Source organism: Nicotiana tomentosiformis, chromosome 9, assembly GCF_000390325.3.
Source record: "Nicotiana tomentosiformis chromosome 9, ASM39032v3, whole genome shotgun sequence".
In the NCBI taxonomy this organism is placed as follows: Eukaryota; Viridiplantae; Streptophyta; class Magnoliopsida; order Solanales; family Solanaceae; genus Nicotiana; species Nicotiana tomentosiformis.
In genome coordinates this window covers 59,237,458-59,258,109 of record NC_090820.1, presented here as the reverse complement: position 1 = coordinate 59,258,109, position 20,652 = coordinate 59,237,458, and the positions used below count along the sequence as shown (strand labels likewise).

The 20,652-nt window shown below is 41.7% G+C and overlaps 2 protein-coding genes across 2 annotated transcripts; both read right to left on the bottom strand.

Moving 5' to 3' along the window:
- Window positions 1-103: 103 nt before the first annotated feature.
- On the bottom strand, window positions 104-1,200 carry LOC108948420 (uncharacterized). The gene is made up of 3 exons (XM_018777548.2): window positions 1,033-1,200; window positions 807-930; window positions 104-688 (listed from the first exon to the last, which is right to left on the bottom strand). Exons 1-3 carry the CDS (start codon window positions 1,044-1,046, stop codon window positions 374-376), a joined length of 453 nt encoding a protein of 150 aa, XP_018633064.1. The 5' UTR covers window positions 1,047-1,200; the 3' UTR covers window positions 104-373.
- A 9,505-nt stretch (window positions 1,201-10,705) lies between these two features.
- LOC138898853 (intracellular protein transport protein USO1-like) lies at window positions 10,706-13,223 on the bottom strand. Its single transcript, XM_070184959.1, has 4 exons — window positions 13,069-13,223; window positions 11,834-12,296; window positions 11,360-11,551; window positions 10,706-11,131 (listed from the first exon to the last, which is right to left on the bottom strand). Exons 1-4 carry the CDS (start codon window positions 13,221-13,223, stop codon window positions 10,706-10,708), a joined length of 1,236 nt encoding a protein of 411 aa, XP_070041060.1.
- Window positions 13,224-20,652: the final 7,429 nt, after the last annotated feature.

Here is a 20,652-nt window from a genome sequence, read left to right as displayed (position 1 = left end):
GCCTTAGTTCTCTGTGGGATTCGATTCCGGACTTGTAAACCGGATTATATTTGCAATGACCACTTAGTCCTTTTTATAAGGCATAGTTGGGCGTGATCATACATGCATTCTAATTATAAGATGTCATTGCACAACATCTGGAGGCCGCTCCAATATCCAAAAAGTAATACCAATTGCCTTCACAAACATAGGCACACACTACTTACAACTATTTACGCAAAAAATATGGAACACCTTGTTAATGCGGCCAACTATCTAAACCTTGTTAAAATATTAGAACGATCTATCAAAATGCGTTTGTACATCGCATACCATCTGCGTGAACATCACTACCTCGACAAACTGTACAAATAAAATATTCATTTTAAGAAAATTAGTACATGGTAAAATATGGTATTTGAATTTCTAACCTTGACTGTGTCTTTGGTAGAGTACTTGGTTCCATTTTTGGTTTCTTAGTTACTTTTGCATCAGTCACAAGTATTGATTCTTCTTCCATAGTTCCCTCGGCACCAGCCACAAATGTTGACTCTTCTGGTAGAAACATGGTTGGTTTTTCAGTGTATGATAAAAGGACCAGAGAACCTATATTTTTGTCTGGTGTTCTAGATGATGACCTCTGTAGCTGAACCCTGAACAGTTTATCTGCAAGTTGTCGATTGATATGGGTAACATGGAATAACTCATTCTGCAAAGAGATAGTAAAAACAATGGACTTGTCAAAGCTTACGTTTATGTGTTAACCATGAGAGTATTATATTAACTTTGTTGGCTTATGTTAACTGCATCGTTGTATGTGTATGTACCTTAACATTGACGATATCATATATGTGTTCAGCTCTCATTGACAATATTATTTCGGCCAAGCATTCAGACACTATTGCTGTAGTTGTGCTAGTTTCGTCTATAATTTCTACCTCAAAGTGGCACCTATGATGTGGTATGTTGTAAATTATTTTAATTGAGGTAGAATGGATGGTACACAATATCAAATATTATCAATGGCATCATCTTATTAGTAGCAGTTGTTACCTTGGAATTAACATTCGTTGTGGCCTGCAGTTTATGCATTGAACCTCTCTTTTTATTTTTCTCCGAACAAGATGGTTACATTCAGAACAACCTAGAAGATAAAATCGTTGGAAATGCTTAGGTAGTGAAATTTCTCCTTCGATGTAAAATATTTCTGCCTGCAAAATATAAACAGGTCGTTAGCTTTATGTTCATAACATAAGAAGTGGAACCTGCTAAATCATCAATTATTTATTGCATATAATTTTCAGCAGCAAAATAATACAAAGTTGCATAGTTAGTAAAACCTCATGAGTAGTGTGTTGTGACAGTAAAATGTAAAAATTAGTTAACTAATTTTATATAAAACTAAATTGTGAAAACTATTTTGTTTGATATTAGAATAGATTGGTTTGAATCAACAACCTCTTTCCCAAATATTAAGATGACGTAGGATACAAATAGGATGTAATATAGGTCATATCAAACAAAGCCTCATTCTAAAACCTCCGTACACTGCCGATGATGAAAGAAACACGTAGAACTCATAACCATTCATCAGATCAACCAGTCATGGAATTCCCTCTCATTTGACAAGAACTATAGCAAATTCTAAGCCGACTTTCGCTATTGTCCTTCCAAATATGTTGTAATCAATTCCGATAGTATCCATTTGTATACGGTCGAAATTGATTTCGGCCTTCGTACGTTTGATCGAGATGGGATCATAATGGATCGAAGGAAGTCTTCATAATGTTGAGATGGGACCCTAAGATAGCACAAACGAGCTTCGAATTTTAGGTACAGATCAAATACCTAGTCCGAAGTCATTATCGAGCTCGGGTCTGAATTGAACTATGATAAGATGTGATGGAATCGAACCTTAGGGCCAGATTCCAACCGATACCGAGCCCAAGTCATTACCGGACCCCGAGTCAGCATCGACCTCAAACCCGCATCAAGCTCTAAAATTGGAAACTGACCAATACCGACCAATGCTGAGTTCGATCAAGATCGACCTCATAGACAAGAGCCGTTGCAACCGCACTAAGGGAGAGAATCTCGGCGGGAATTAAGGACAAGATGATTTATCCTGGGTTCCCCACTATGTATTTTTTTATTATATCTAAAGTAGAGCCCCCACTATAAAAGGGATGACTATACTTCTTGTAAAGGATCAAGTTTTACATACATTGTAACTGAGATATCATACACTTCTATATTGAAGAGTTATCCTTTTTTGGCTTCATAGATTGATTCATCTTACTTAATCCATAAATCACCCTCTTCTCAACTTTGTTTATTTTTCATTCTTTACAATCAATATTCGATATTTCCATTTACTCATACGATTTGTGTCAAGTTATACCACATACCTTTAGAACTACGTACAAATTCAACTCTATCTGTTTTTCGGGTAAACAATTTGGCGCCCACCGTGGGGCTAAGGATAACAGTGGTTATTTGGTACAAATTCGCAAAACACGCCATTTTACGCTTGTTTTCGGAAGTGTCTTTGATTTTGGATTAGCAACGACGAGCTATCAATTAAATGGCCTTACTTATCGACAACGAAGCTGGTCTTCAAGGTGAGAACAACAACTTGACGCCCAGGACCGAAAAGCCGCTTGTCGACGCCGTTGAAGCTCGAGTTGAAGTGCCATTAGACGTTAATTCATATGTGGCCATTATGGAAAACCTTCATTCTGAATCTGAAAATAGCATTCATGGTGGCATTCGATCTGAAGCTCGAGATACCCATAACGTCAAAGAAAACGGCATCAGCTTGTGCATGATTTTCGAAATGTTACAAGCTCAACAAGCAGCAATAGCTCAGTTACAGAGTCAAACCGAGATACTGAGCAGGCCGGAGCCCAGTCCACCCTGAGAAATCGCCCATAGAACGGAACCAGCTATAGTAAGGTCAAATGAGTAAGAATCGGGGACTAATCCCAAAATTGCTAAGATGTTCGAAGAACTGACCAAACGAATAGAATCGGGTGAAAGGAGGGTCGAGGCAAACGACAAAAAGGTGGAAACATATAACTCCAGGGTTGATCAGATCCCGGGAGCACCACCGATATTGAAGGGCTTAGATTTGAAAATTTTCGTACAAAAGCCTTTCCCCCCAAGCGCGGCTCCTAAACCGATCCCAAAGAAATTCCAAATGCTCGAGATTCCTAAATATAATGGAACTACCAACCCCAACGAACATGTCACCTCTTACACATGTGCCATCAAAGGGAACGACCTAGAGGACGATGAAATCAAATCCGTATTATTGAAGAAATTCAGTGAAACCCTGTCAAAGGGAGCAATGATATGGTATCATAATTTACCATCTAATTCTATCGATTCTTTTGCTATGCTTGCAGATTCCTTCATAAAATCACACGCCGGGGCCATAAAGGTCGAGACCAGGACGTCAGACCTGTTCAAGGTAAGACAAAAGGATAACGAGATGCTAAAGGAGTTCGTATCTCATTTTCAAATGGAACAAATGGATCTTCCACCAATCACAGATGATTGGGTTGTTCAGGCTTTCGCTCAAGGTTTGAACAAACGGAGTTCGATGGCATCACGGCGGTTGAAGCATAACTTGATCGAGTACACAGCTATTACTTGGGTCAACGTACATAATCGGTACCAATCAAAAATTAGAATTGAAGACGATCAGTTGGGTTCTGAACCCGCTACTAAAAGGGACATCAATCGAGAACAAGGTCCGATCAGGGACCGATACCGAACGTATAGTAGAAGTCACAAAATCAATGAATCGAGACATAACCACGGACAAGGCAACAAAGAAGTGATCGAGGTCAAGGGTCTCGGGGGCTGATGAACAGAAATGGGTTCGACAGGCCTTCCGAACCTAAGGAAGCACTACGGTTATTGAAGTATAACTTCAGCATTGATGCATCTGCTATCGTGTTGGCAATCGGACACATCAAAGACACTAAATGGCCTCGACCCATGCAGACCGATCATGCCCAAAGGAATACCAATCAAATATGCGAATATCATGGCACCCATAGCCACAGAACAAAAGATTGCAGTCAACTAAGAGAGGAGGTAGCCCGGTTATTCAATAAAGGGCACCTTCGAGAATTTTTAAGCGACAGGGCCAAAAACCATTTCAAAAACAGGGATTTTGGCAAACAAAACGAACAGGAATAACCATAGCACATCATCCACATGATCATCGGCGGTGTCGATACCCCTCAACGGCCGGTGCTTAAACGCACTAAGACACCGATTATGAGAGAAAAGCAACCTCGAACTCAGGATTGCTCACCCATAGGAACCTTGTCCTTTAATGATGAAGATGCAGAAGGAGTCATGCAACCTCATAATGATGCACTGGTAATATCTGTACTTATGAATAAAACTAAAGTTAAGCATGTGTTAATTGATCCAGGTAGCTCGGCCAACATTATTAGATCGAAGGTTGTAGAACAACTCGGTCTACAGGACCAGGTTGTACCCGCAACCCTGGTTCTAAACGGATTCAATATGGCATGTGAAATGACCAAAGGCGAGATAATTCTACCAATAAACATGGTCGGGACCATCCAAGAAATGAAGTTCCACGTAATCGAAGGCGACATGAGGTACAACGCACTTTTTTGCAAGGCCATGGATCCACAATATGAGAGTTGTACATTCGACCCTCCACCAGGTTCTTAAATTCCCAACATCGGAGGGAGTTAAAATAGTGTATGGAGAACAACCGGCCGCAAGAGAAATGTTTGCCATCGAAGAAGAAATTCCGATATCCTCACCTTCATCAACAAAGGGGTCGGACTCAAAAGGGGAACGAGATGCCAAATAGAAATCACAGACGTCAGCTTCAACCCAGCTGGAAAATCAAAAGATTGACGAAGATGATGATCAAAGGATCCTTCGATCCTTTGTGGTCCCTGATGATTCCGACGCTACCCAATCAACGTTTGAAGAACTGGAGCAAGTCATACTGATCGAGCATTTGCCCGAACGAAAGGTATACCTAGGAACGAGATTAACCCCCGAACTCAGGAAAAGGCTTATTCAATTTCTTATCGATAATATAGATTATTTTTCTTGGTCCCATTTAGATATAACAGGGATCCCACCGGATATAACGATGCATCAGCTAAGTCTGGACCCTAGGTTCAAATCGGTGAAGCAAAAGAGAAGACCCCAGTCCAAGATAAAGCACACATTCATAAAGGACGAGGTAATTAAACTTCTCAAAATAGGGTCTATTCGAGAGGTGAATACCCCGAATGGTTAGCCAATGTAGTTGTAGTCCCTAAAAAGGGAACAAACTTAGAATGTGTGTAGATTATAATGATTTAAACAAGGCGTGCCCCAAAGATTCTTTTCTGCTGCCCAACATCGATCGCATGACCGATGCCATAGCCGGCCATGAGATCCTTACTTTTCTCGATGCCTATTCCGGGTATAATCAAATCCAAATGAACCTAGAAGACCGAGAAAAAACTTTATTTATCACCAAGTATGGAACATATTGTTATAATGTAATGCCCTTCGGGCTAAAAAAATGCAAGAGCTACTTACCAACGCATAGTAAATAAAATATTTGAAGATAAAATAGGTAAATTGATGGAAGTTTATATTGATGACATACTAGTTAAGTCCCTAGTCACAGAGGACCATTTAACTCATTTACAGGAAATGTTCGAACTCTTAAGGAAATAAAACATGAAGCTCAACCCCGAGAAATGTGCTTTCGGCGTCGGTTCGGGAAAGTTCCTTGGCTTCATGGTATCGAATCGGGGGATCGAGATCAACCCCAATAAAATCAAGGCCATCGAAGACATCACCGTCGTGGACAATGTAAAAGTCGTGCAGAGGCTAACGGGACAGATTGCTGCCTTAGGCCGATTCATTCAAGGTCGTCGGATCGAAGTCAGAGATTTTTCTCTCTACTCAAAAGAAGAACGATTTCGCCTGGACCCCGGAATGCCAGCAGGCATTAGAGGAATTGAAGCAATACATATCTAACCCACCAATGATGCACACTCCGAAGGCAGATGAGAAACTTTACTTGTACTTGGCGGTATCGGAAATAGCGGTAAATGGTGTCCTAGTTCGAGAAGAGCAAGGTACGCAATTTCCCATTTATTATATAAGTCGAACCTCAGGGGAAGCAGAAACTAGATATCCACACTTAGAGAAATTGGCAATAGCACTGATAAGTGCCTCTAGAAAGTTAAGACCATACTTTCAATGTCACCCCATATGCGTATTAACCACTTACCCACTTCGTAATATCTTTCACAAGCCCGAACTATCAGGATGATTGGCCAAATGGGCCGTCGAACTCAGTGGGTACGATATCGAATATCAACCCCGGATGGCCATCAAGTCTCAAATTTTAGCGGACTTCGTGGCCGATTTCACGCCAACCCTCATACCCGAAGTCGAAAAGGAACTCTTGTTGAAATCGGGTACATCATCAAGGGTAACGACCCTTTTCACAGATGGGGCTTCGAACGTGAAGGGGTCCGGGCTAGACATTATTTTAAAGTTTCCTACGGGTACCACTATTAGGCAATCTATCAAAACTAGTAGGTTGACTAATAACGAAGCCGAGTATGAGGCCATGATTGCAAATCTCGAGCTAGCTAAAAGCTTGGGAGTAGAAATTATTGAAGCCAAGTGTGACTCTTTACTGGTGGTAAATCAAGTAAATAAAACCTTTGAAGTTCGAGAGCATAGAATACAAAGGTATTTGGACAAACTGAAGGTAACTTTGCACCATTTCAAAGAGTGGACTTTACAACATGTAACTCGAGAACAAAACAGTGAGGCCGATGCACTTGCAAATTTGGGATCATCGGTCGAGGAAGATGAGATCAGCTCGGGGACTGTCGTTCAACTCTCGAGATCCGTGATCGAGGATGGTCATGCCGAGATAAATTCTACAAGCTTAACTTGGGATTGGAGGAATAAGTATATTGAATACTTGGAGAACGGAAAGCTTTCATCGAACCCTAAATATATAAGGGTCGTACGAACCAAAGCTGCTCGATTCACACTGACTCCAGATGGAACATTATACCGAAGGACATTCGATGGACCATTGGCAGTATGCTTAGGTCCATGAGACACCGACTACATCCTATGTGAGATTCACGAGGGTACTTGTGGAAATTATTCTGGTGCCGATTCATTAGTCCAAAAAATAATCAGAGCAGGATATTATTGGATCGATATGGACAAAGATGCAAAGGAGTTTGTTCGAAAATATGATAAATGTCAAAGGTTTGCATTGATGATCCATCAGCCCGGAGAGCAACTTCACTCAGTCCTATCCCCATGGCCATTCATGAAATGGGGAATGGATATTATCGGCCCTCTACCATCGGCCCCAGGTAAAGCTAAGTTCATTTTATTTATGACTAACGATTTCTCTAAATGGGTTGAAGCACATGCGTTAGAAAAAATAAGGGAGAAAGAGGTTATAGACTTCATTTGGGATCATATCGTATGTCGATTTGGGATACCCGCCGAAATAGTGTGTGACAATGGTAAACAATTTATCGGTAGCAAAGTGACGAAATTCCTCAAAGACCACAAAATTAAAAGGACATTATCAACACCGTATCACACTAGTGGGAACGGACGGGCCAAATCGACAAACAAGACTATCATTCAAAACCTAAATAAAAGGTTGAACGACGCTAAGGGAAAATGGAGAGAAATTCTACCCGAAGTTCTTTGGGCATATCGAACCACATCAAAATCTAGTATGGGGGCAACCCCGTTCTCCTTAGTATATGGCTACGAAGCCTTCATTCAGTCGAAGTCGGGAACCTAGTGCAAGGTTTCGATATACAACAGAAGAGTCAAATCACGAGGCTATGAATACTAGCCTCGAATTATTGGATGATAAACGAGAAGCTGCTCTCGTCCAATTGGCCGCCCAAAAGCAGCAGATCGAAAGATACTATAATCGAAGAACCAATCTTCGCCATTTTAAAATCGGGGACTTAGTGCTAAGGAAAGTGACCCTCAGCACTCGAAATCCAAATGAAGGAAAACCGGGTCCAAACTGGGAAGGACCGTATCAGGTACTCGAAAACGTCGGTAAAGGATCCTACAAGCTCGGTATTATAAACGGCAAACAACTACCAAGAAATTAGAACGTGTCACACCTAAAATGATACTACTACTAAGGTAAAACCCTCCCATGTTCGTTTATATTTTGAAACTAACCCTTGCAGGAGTTCAATCAGGAACAAGGATGGATCATTCAACACGAAACCTTAGGTCTGAAAGTATGCATTGCACTCTTTTCCCTTAGACCGGTTTTATCCCAAATGGGTTTTTCGGTAAGGTTTTTAATGAGGCAACCATTGATCGTGCTAACTTAGAACAATTCAACAGTATCCGAGGCCTCTTTACAATCGACCTCGAATACTGGGGGGCATTACCCCTCAAATATATCAAGTTTGATGCATATATTCGATGCAGGATAGTTACTTCATAACAATAGGGTTCCGATAGGAAAATTTGTAAGAGCCAAATGGTCAAAACAAACCATGCTCATGTAGTTGGCACGAGCCTTGACACAAAACATGAACACATGTATAATGACTTACAAAGAAAAATTTCCTCTTTACCGATATCTTATATCCAAGAAAAATTCCTCTATTTCGAGATTTATTATGCAAACAGGCTAAAGGGCCGACCATTACCCCATAAATCGGAGACTGCAAACCTTAAAATCAACGAGTTAGAGCAACACTCACTCAACTATTAAGCCTACGGGCTACATTACTTCGATTTCGAGCAAGCACCCACTCGACTACTAAGCCTACGGGCTGCTCTTATTTCGAGTTTGAGCAATCACTCACTCGACCATTAAGCATACGGGCTACATTACTTCGAGTTCGAGCAAGCACTCACTCAACTACTAAGCCTACGGGGTACTCTTATTTCGAGTTCGAGCAATCACTCACTCGATCATTAAGCCTACGGGCTACATTACTTCAAGTTCGAGCAAGCACTCACTCGACTACTAAACCTACACGCTACTCTTATTTCGAATTCGAGCAATCACTCACTCGATCATTAAGCCTACGGGCTACATTACTTCGAGTTCGAGCAAGCACTCACTCGACTACTAAGCCTACATGCTATTCTTATTTTGAGTTCGAGAAATCACTCACTCAACCATTAAGCCTACGGGATACATTACTTTGAGTTCGAGCAAGCACTCACTCGACTACTAAACCTACGGGCTATTCTTATTTTAAGTTCGAGAAATCACTCACTCAACCACTAAGCCTACGGGCTATTCTTATTTTGAGTTCGAGAAATCACTCACTCAACCATTAAGCCTACGGGCTTCATTACTTTGAGTTCTAGCAAGCACTCACTCGACTACTAAGCCTACGGGAAATTCTTATTTTGAGTTCGAGAAATCACTCACTCAACCATTAAGCCTACGGGCTACATTACTTCGAATTCGAGCAAGAACTCACTCGACTACTAAGCCTATGGGCTACTCTTATTTTGAGTTCGAGCAATCACTCACTCGATCATTAAGCGTACGGGCTACTTTACTTCAAGTTCAAGAAAGCACTCATTCGACTACTAAGCCTATGGGCTACTCTTATTTCGAGTTCGAGCAATCCCTCAATCGACCATTAAGCCTACGGGCTATATTACTTCGAGTTCGAGTAATTACTCACTCGACTACTAAGCCTATGGGCTATTCTTAGTTTGAGTTCGAGAAATCACTCACTCAACCATTAAGCCTACGGGCTACATTACTTCGAGTTCAAGCAAGCACTCACTCGACTACTAAGCGTACGGGCTACTCTTATTTCGAGTTCGAGCAATCACTCACTCGACCATTAAGCCTACGGGCTACATTATATCGAGTTCGAATCACTCACTCGACCATTAAGCCTATGGCTACATTACTTTTAGTTCGAGCAAGCACTCACTTAACTACTAAGCCTACGGGCTATTCTTATTTTGAGTTTGAGAAATCACTCACTCAACCATTTAGTCTACGGGCTACATTACTTCAAGTTCGAGCAAGAACTCACTCGACTACTAAGCCTACGGGCTACTCTTATTTCGAGTTCGAGAAATCAGTCACTCGATCATTAAGCCTACAGACTACTTTACTTCAAGTTTGAGCAAGCACTCACTCGACTACTAAGCCTACGGGCTACTCTTATTTTGAGTTCGAGCAATCCCTCAATCGACCATTAAGCCTACGGGCTATATTACTTCGAGTTTGAGTAATTACTCATTCGACTACTAAGCCTACGGGCTATTCTTAGTTTAAGTTCGAGAAATCACTCACTCAACCATTAAGCCTATGGGCTACATTACTTCGAGTTCGAGCAAGAACTCACTCGACAACTAAGCCTACGGGCTACTCTTATTTCGAGTTCGAGCAATCACTCACTAGACCATTAAGCCTACGGGCTACATTACTTCGAGTTCGAATCACTCACTTGACCATAAAGGCTACATGGTTCAAATTCGATCAAATTACCTAAAGCGTTATGAAAACCTTCATAAGGCATGAATGAAACAAAATCTTCACAAGGCAGAAAATAAAACAAAGGCAAGTCAGGAAAAGAAAAGATCTTTATATGTATACAAGAATGTTTACAATCTCTGAACAGGACCTTACATAAAAAAACAAAACGGAAACTAAGGGCTAAGTTTCTTGGTTATCTGTGGGGGCAGTTTCTTCTCCATCGGACCCACTCTTGCTCCCATCATCGCCATCATCATCATCATCACCATCATCATCATCGGAAGCCAAGGCTTCAGCCTCAGCTTCGAGCTCTTTAGCCCTTTTTATCTCTTCAAAGAGATCGAAACCTTGAGCATGGATCTCCTCGAGGGTCTCCCTCCGAGATCGGTATTTAGAAAGTTCAGCAACCCAATGTGCTTGAGTGTTGGCGGTCTCGGCTGCCTCTCTTGCTTGTACCAGAGTAGCATCAGCATCAGCCCGATAGACGGCCATGAATGCATCCGTATCGGCCTTTGCCTTTTTGGAGTTAGATTTGGCCTTGGCAAGTTCGGAGGCCAGCCGAGCCTCGAGCTCCTCTATTCTTCTTGCTTGCACTGAGCCTTTCTCCTACATGCTTCGAAGTTGGTTTTCGGCCGATGATAATTGGGCTCGAGCAATTTATTTTTCTGCGACATGACGGTCCATGTCATCTTTCCATCCTAAGGCCCCCGCCCTTATCATATCGACCTCCTCACGAAGCTTCCCAATAACTTCAAGCTTCTGCTGCAGCTATGAGATCGAAATATTAGCCACCGTTCCAGAATCGAGCCCATGGGTTTTCAAGATCATCATTACCTGCTTGGTCAGGTCGATCTGGTCTTGTTGAGCCTTGGCCAATTCAGCTTGGAGGTCCTTGATTTCTTCTTCCCTTTGACCGAAGAGGAGTCTAAGGGCGTTCCTCTCCTCCGTGACCCATCGGAGGTCGGCCCTATACCGACGCAGCTCAGCTCGAAACCGAGAACATGTTTCTCGATGAACGGTTGAGGCCTATGAAGAAAGAAGAAAAGAAGTTAGAAAAGAACAACAAACATGAAAGTAGTATAAATGAAGGGAGTTAGAGATTACCCGATTTAGAGTTTGTCGCACTTTACAGAAAAGGCCCAACACATCACTAGGGCCAGCAACATCCTCGACACCAGTAAACAAATCACCGAAGGAGTCCTCCCCTTCATGAGATCAGTTTATCTCGAGGGCCCTTAAAGCTTGGGCTTCCCGAATCGCCCCTTTGGAAAAGGAAAGAAGAGTGGGCGAGTCTCCGATTACTATTACCCGAAGTGACTCGCTTAGGGCGTTCTCCTCAGTTCCGAAAGCTTCAGGACCGGCCCCTTCCGATATACCCACCATTTGTTGACTTTGGTAGGAAGCATCCTCGATCTCTAATGATTCGGGGACTCTACCCGAACCTTCCTCTGATATCTCCTCAGTCCGAGATGGAGCTTTATAAATCACCATCGATTCAGCTACCTTTGGGGCATCGATGGTTTTCTTCATTCGGGCGACCAACACGGACCCTTCATTTTCTTCTTCTTCGTCTTCATCCCTTAGACGCGGAACTGATTCTACGGTCAAAAGAATGGTATTCTTCCTCGGTTTACGAGCCATCCTCGTCTTCGATTTTGGATCTTCGGAAGCGGAGGCCCTTTTTCTCTTATTATCTTCACCGGCTTCAGAACAGAGGCCGAAGCCTCTTCCTCGACGGACGAGGGCCTCCAAACCGCATCTTTGCTCACACCTACATAAAAGAAAATTGAGTTAAGTATATGGAAAACATCTCGTTCGAACAATCAAAGATACGAGAAAAGGGCTTAACATGATTTTTGGCCTCCCATCGGCCCTTTGACAAATCACTCCATGAGCGTTCGACATATGTAGAGGTCGAAACTAGATCCCGTACGTAGTTCTTGAGGTCGGGAACTGCACCGGGCATCTAGGGAACCGCTGCATCAGAAAAAGGGGATATCGGTGAGAAAAGAAATGAACGGGAAAAATAGTAGGAGATACCCACAGAATTACACTTACGCGTCATGTACCACTCCTCGGGAAAAGGCATCTTTTCAGTCGGAATCAGGTCCGAAGTCCTTACTCGAACGAACCTTCCCATCCATCTTCGATCCCTGTCCTCGTCTATGCTCGAGAATAGAACCTTGGTAGCCCGACACTGAAGTTTTATTAACCCGCCTCGAAATAGGCGAGGGTAGTATAATCGGATGAGATGGTCGAGGGTGAAAGGCATCCCCTCGATTTTGTTTACGAAGTAACGGATCAAAATGATCCACCAAAAAGTAGGATGGATCTGGCCTAGGGTTATTAAGTATTGACGGTAGAAATCAATAATAACGGGGTCGAGGGGACCTAACGTGAAAGGGTAAGTATACACACTTAAAACCCCTTTCATATAAGTGGTGATATCTTCTTCAGAAGACGAAATTACTATTTCTTCGTTCTCCCAATTGTAATCTTTCTTTAGCTATTCGAGTTGCCTCTCGGTTATCAAACAGATATACCTCGATACTGGCTCACATCGGCCGGGAACCGACAAGCCTTTGTCGACCTTAAAATCAGAAGTAAGATTACACGCCCCAGGAATGCACTCCTCGGCGGCAGGCTGTGAAGAAGAAGCTTTCTCTTTCGGAGGAATGGTTTTTGATGTTTTCACCATTTTTGGATTTAAAGATCGAGAATAGAAGGAGGTAACAAAGATTTGGTGTTTTTGAAGAAGGATTTGTAGAGAAGAATCACAGATTTGCGAATGAACTTAGAAGATACGAAAAAAGAACTTGGAAAATTTGGAAGATTGAAGATGTAAAAGTGATAAATGGTAAAAGGAGGGGCTATTTATAGATTGAAGCAATGGCGGTTCAATATCAGCGGTAGCCGACCACTGTCTAACACGCATAAAATGCCGTGGTAAACTAAACCGACGGGACAACTATCACGTACGTCATGGTCGGGCTCAATGTAAACGTCAGTGCATATCCAATCGAGCCGTTGAGAAATCATATCATTTCTTGCCACATCCTTTCCGAGAAACGAGGGGATTATATGTATACGGTCGAAATTGATTTCATCCTTCGTACGTTTGATCGAGATGGGATCATAATGGATCGAAGGAAGTCTTCATAATGTTGAGATGGGACCCGAAGATAGCATAAACGAGCTTCAATCTTTAGGTACAGATCAAATACCGAGTCTGAAGTCATTATCGAGCCCGGGTCCGAATCGAACTATGATGAGATGTGATGGAATCGAGCCTTAGGGCTAGAGGCCAGCCGATACCGAGCCCAAGTCATTACCGGACCCCGAGTCGGCATCGACCTCAAACCCGCATCGAGCTCTAAAATTGGAAACTGACCAATACCGACCAATGCTGAGTGCGATCAAGATCGATCTCATAGATAAGAGTCGTTGTAGCCGCACTAAGGGAGAGAATCTCGGCGGGAATTAAGGAAAAGATGATTTATCATGGGTTTCCCACTATGTAGTTTTTATTATATCTAAAGTACAATCCCCCACTATAAAAGGGATAACTATACTTCTTGTAAAGGATCAAGTTTTACATATATTATAACTGAGATATCATACACTCCTATATTGAAGAGTTATCCATTTTTGGCTTCATAGATTGATTCATCTTGCTTAATCCATAAATCACCCTCTTCTCAACTTTTTTTATCTTTTATTCTTTACAGTCAATATTCGATATTTCCATTTACTCTTACGATTTGTGTCAAGTTATACCACATACCCTTATAACTGCGTACAAATTCAACCCAAAGTGCATTACCATAACCACGGAGAAGTAAATGACACAATATCACACAAAACCCGAAAGAACATAACCAATACTCCATCAACCAAGCAATACCCAATACTCTTCTCGCTCGAAATCCGCTATAAGGCCCCAATAGAACCGCACCATATGTGCATATAACCAATGAATCACAACTCCTCGTAGCATAGAAGAGTAACTCATAGATCATCTCAGAACATGAATAAGCTCAACAACAACAACCGAATGGCACATCCCTTAACAATAGCAATATGGAGCCAACCAATCCAGCTCGGTGTAGAATACATATGATAATTGGGCCTACCAATGGACCCCCAAATCAGCTCTAGTAACCTACATATCATAACACATACTATCATCTGGCTATATCATAACACATACTATCATCTGGCTAGCCTCTGCCACAACTTTATAGTCCACAACCATGAAACAATCTGCTCCTGAGAACTTCCAATATCCAAATCCATAGAACACACGAATCACCATATTTGATCCCAACTCCACCGCCCGAATGCCTAACATATCTCCCATGCACGATCATCCCACGAGGAATACTTCTATAATTCTTCCGTGCCACAAGGCAAAATTTGAATATCAGCAGTCGATCAACCAGGAGAGTACCACAATACCAATGAAGTATCCATAAATCAAAACACATTGCCCCTTCTGAAATGTATACTCTCATCAAGCCATACCGATTAGTAATATCAGCTACCTTGTTATCTGAAACCGTCCATGCTACCTACGAATCTATGCCCTTCCTTCCAAACTGACCTGTGACCTTGCACATGAAAATCTCAATCCCACACAACACCGCATCTACCATTCCATCCTGTGAAGAGTACAAGAATCTTATAATCAACTCTGAGTCACAAGCAGAATACATACCCGATCAGTTAGAAACCTTCCATTTGATCTCATCCCGGAGAAAATCTCAATATGCCACATATTCCTCACGCCAGTAGGAAATATACTCCTCGAACCGTGGTAAAAACCATTGAGAACTCTTCAAAACCCATTTGCACACAACCAAGCTATTAGAATCGAATCTTTCTAACTCAACCCTGCCACGCAGATCGCCAAAATCCAAGAGCATTGTCACGAAACACCTGTGGTGACTAGCCACATCATAAGTACCCAAAGAACCGATTATATCCATTATTGTGCTGATCCAACCTACTACCACGTTGTCCTATTTCTCCAAGTCCCTTCCAAATTACCTTCAAAATGATACTTCGCCTTGCTGGAACACCACGATCCTAAACCAAAATTCACCGCACAAGAGACCCTACTATAAAACCACAATGCCATAAGGCCCATAAGCCGCTGACTTCCCTCTCAGGCACCACAACCGAGACACCTACTCTAAAGAGACCTTATGTGAACCTAAAATTATTTCCTTCATCTTCTTGATACTGAAATGCACAATCCACAATGATATAAAAATGCCACAAGTCTCGACACCATCAAATGAAACTCCCAGTTTCTAGCCATATACAAATCTTGAAAATTCCAAATCGCTACATCTAAATCTTGAATCTATTAGAACCATTCTCGAGAGTCAACCACTCTACTCAAATCTCAATTAAACAGACCAAACGGACCGAACGACATGTGCCCCATTAGCACACCAACACCCAAGGGAGTAAAGAGTAACCCATACTCCTAAGCAACCGAGCAAATTCCTACTCCATGTACACTACATCCTTCGTGAATAACCACTCAATTATTTTATGATTCCCATATACCCATAGAGTGTAATACAACCTGTATCTAGAAATCCCTTTACCTGAGTCATACTCAATCTCGACCTCTGCAAGTCATAACTGATTCCCCGGTATATCCCGAACCGAAATCAATACAACACATAATCGTGCAATCAACTCGTCGATGGCAGACTCCCCCACTTGGTTCAAAGCTATGGAGTAAAACATCTGACTACTTACAATAACCATAACCCATTACTACCATAATACCACAGTGAGATTCCCTTAAATCCTTCATCCGCTCATGCAACACAAACCATGGAGTACCTCAAGTCATCTGCAAATCTTGCCTTCATCCTCGTGATGGTTAAGCCAACTTCCACATGTGATCCGAACTCAAATTGCAATATATATCATTCACTGGTAAAAGAGAACTCTCTACAAAACATCTTAGGGATCACACAACCTCAGGACACCTCACAGGGAATAACCCACCTGCTTTTCCTCAAGCTGACATCTCCTTATACCCTTCCACAGTCACGACTACTACGCAATCACTTAATCTTCTCGATTCTGAACTCATCAACACGACATGAGAATCTACTTTACTTCACAACTAAACAACATGAGAGATCCCTCAACACACCCATAACTCGAGACCATACGCCAAATCAAGACAGAAATCAAACACCCCATAGTCCTTGCTACATCTCAAGTAAACTCTTCTTGTCACATTCGTACAATCTGAACACATCTCGCAGTTACATCATACTCACCACATAGTCATCCAATCACAAATTTCACTAATAGGGACACCAACGGACTTATAAGTCCCAAAGCACGTGCTCACATAATCGAAATCTCCGTGCTCAAGCTACCGTCAAAACCCGAACTCAAGTCCTCCAGACTGGCCCATCATCAGCACACCAAAATCAAATCTCGCACCTCAACCATGGAATCATAAGCCGCCGGCGCACAGCCGATATCGAGTGCTCACATGCGCATACGAATGCATGGAAGGAATTCAAAGAGTTACGCTTCAAGCTGAATCGATGCCACACGATAAGGAAAGAAAGATGGGAAGTATATCCTAAATGTCCTGTAGCCTCTCGAAGATAGATGTAGACGTCATCATACCGATCTGAAAGACTCTAATAGACACTTGCTCATGACTTGTAGAACCTATGAACCTAGAGCTCTAATACCACCTGTCACGACCCCAAATCCACTAGTCGTGATGGCACCTAACCCAACCTACTAGGTAAACCAATTAATCACTAACCAATCCCAATAACAATTAATAAAGTAATTAAGTAAAGAAATATCTGAATCTGATACGTTTCCCAAGAACTAATAGTACAAATCATGAGCTTCTAAGAATAGAATTTACAAAGCTGAAATGAAATAAATACATCGTCTATTTGAAAAGTACATAAACGGAATTTTTATAGATCTAAGGCTACCACTAACAAGAGGCAGCTACAACTGGGACGCATGTACATCTTCAAATCCAGCTCCCATCGAACACAGCAACATCAACAGCCAACATCTGCACGCAAGGTGCAGAAGTATAGTATGAGTACAACCGACCCCATGTACTCAATAAGTAACAAACCTAAGCTTAGGTTGAAAGTAGTGATGAGCTAACATAAAGGGTCGGGTCCAACACCAATATTCCACAATAGTTCATAACAGCATGGTGCAAGTAACAAAAGAGTATCTCAGAAATAAAAGGCTCAGTTCATTCACAGTTCCAGAAAAATAGGCATTTCTTTTCAAGTATCTCAGTGAACATCCAAATCTTTTACCGAAAAGCCAAAGTACAAGTAAGTTTGAAAACTGTGATTTTTCCCAAAACTCCTTTCAACAAATAGTAAGATGTTTCATTTTCATATAGCATGAGGAAAGTACTTATCTATGCCTATATGTCAAAATACTGGTAAAATCATAAATGTCCCCAAAACCGGGTAGCAGAAGGAAATGCACCTCCATGCATGTATCTCAAGTACGCACGTCAAATGCAATGCATCTCGATGATGAGCTCATGTACTCACAATCTCAGAGTACTCAATCTCACTGTCTCGCATTTTCTCTCACTATGCTCAGCACACTCAATCACTCATCGATGTACAATACCCATTGCGGCGTGCAGCCCGATCCCTATTTATAGTCAACTGCACTCACTGGGGGTGTGAAGACTCCGGAGGGGCTCCTTTCAGCCCAAGCGCTATAATCCGCACGGACAACTCACGTGCCATAATATCAATATCTAGAATCGTACGAACAACTCACGTGCCACACGGACAACTCACGTGCTATAATATCAACATCTGGAATCGCACGGACAACTCACATGCTATAGTGACAACATCCTCATAAACAGGCCCCTGACCTCACTTAGTCATCAATCTCTCCAGTCTCACTCACGGGCTCACAATGTCATGAAACTAGCCCGACAATAATGATATGATGTATCAATAAATAGCTGCGACTGAGATATGATATGAATTCATGAATATGATTGAGTAAAAAATATCAATAAAATGAGTGAGATGACAGTAAGAAACGACTACTATGGGTCCAAACAATATCGGCATAATGCCTAAACATGATATCTAGCATGATTGACAGCTTAACTACTTTATCACATGGTGAAAACTCGGATATCAATAAAGTAGTACCACTATATAGTACCGTGGAAAACCCAGAGTCTCAATTCACATGATGCACGCCCACACGCCCGTCACCTAGCATGTGTGTCACCTCAATACCAATCATATAACACGTATTTTATTGTTTCATTCCCTCAGCACAAAGATTAGAAGAGTTACTTACCTCGAACAAGCCAATACCAATGTCGAGCAAGCTAAGCGGTGCTCCAAAGATGCCATCCCGCGTGTTCCGACCTCCGAACGACTTGAAACTAGCCAAAAACAACTCAAATACATCAAACAATGCTAAAGGAACCAACCTCGATCGAAAAAGACCAAATCTTGAATCAAAAGCCCAAAATCGGCCAAAAGCCCAACCTAGGCCCACACCTCGGAACCCGACAAAACAAAAAAAATCAAAAAATCCATTCAATTACGAGTCCAACAATACTAGTTTCACTTAAATCTGACTCCAATTCGATGTTCAAAACTCAAAAATTTACATTATGAAACTTTAGGCCAAAACCCCCAATTTTCTCTTTAAAATTCACAATCCAATTACCAAAAACGAAGATAGACTAAGGAAATATAACCAAAACCGAGTAGAGAACACTTACCCCAATTCATATGGTGAAAATTGCTTCAAGAATTGCCTCAATTGGAGCTCCATAGCTCCCAAAATGAAGAAAGAACCAAAACCCACGATAATATAGCTTTTGCCAGGGATTCTGCATTTGCGGACAATTCGTCGCATCTACGACCACCGCTTTTGCGGTAAAAACTTCGCTTCTGCGAAAACAACTGACCCAGTAATCCCTTGCACCTGCGGTCTTGAAGTCACTTCTGCGATCGCGCTTCTGCGCACTTGAACCGCATCTGTGGTTGCACAGGTGCGTCCAAGAACCCGCACCTGCGATCCTCACGCCCAGCTCCCCTTCACACTTCTGCGACTCATCTGTCGCTTCTGCGACCATCGCATCTGTGCAAACCAGTTGTAGGTGTGATCACACCAGAACCAGCAGCTAGCAAAAATCCAAAAATGCAATGAAATGATCCGAGCCTCGTCCAAAACTCACCTGAGCCCCTCGGGACCCCGTCCGAATATGCCAACAAGTTCCATCAACACAATGAATCACACCTCAACTTGAAATCAATGAACTTTGAGACTTCAAACTTCCACAACCGATGTCGAAACCTATCAAATCACATCCGATTGACCTCAAATTTTGAACACAAGTCACATTCGACATTACGGACCTGCTCCAACTTCCAAAAATTGGAGTTTAAACCTAATTTCTTTGGCTTGTTCCCATCGCTAAGCCTGAAATTCAACTAATCTTTTACTTAGAGAACGTACTCACCCAGAGCTTATTTCTAATTTGAAATGCCTATACACGTGAGGGGAGCATGGCAGAGTAGACTTCATAACATTAGAGTGACCCTCTTTAGTTCTGTGGTTAAAAGTGGTAACTTCAATTGAAAAAACCCTAAATTTGTTTTTCTAATTCCTACTCACTTTCTTTGATGATAGTTTTGTTGATTTTAGTTGTTCTGAGATTAATGTTATCAGTTTAATGTTCAGTACTTATAGTTGCAGCCTTGCAGGTTAAAGTTATGTGAAGGTTTTAAATATTAGTTTCGAGTCATAAAAAATGCTTTACACACTCTTGATGTAAGTAATATTTAGTTAAGAAGAGCTTATTAAGAAAGGCAAGCTAAATGAGATTTTCATATTTCCTAGGTTTACTTAAATATCATCTGTTCTTTTTTCTGGTACAAATTACCATTTGAAGTTAAAATTTATCTTTCACTCTATGAGTAAAACATCCTTCCTGCTGCACTCTTTTTGGCATTCAAAATATGACTTTGCGTATTACTAAACCAAGTGCTTAGGAGATAACTATCTATGGTTGGTTTAGATGTTTCTGCACTTATTCGCTT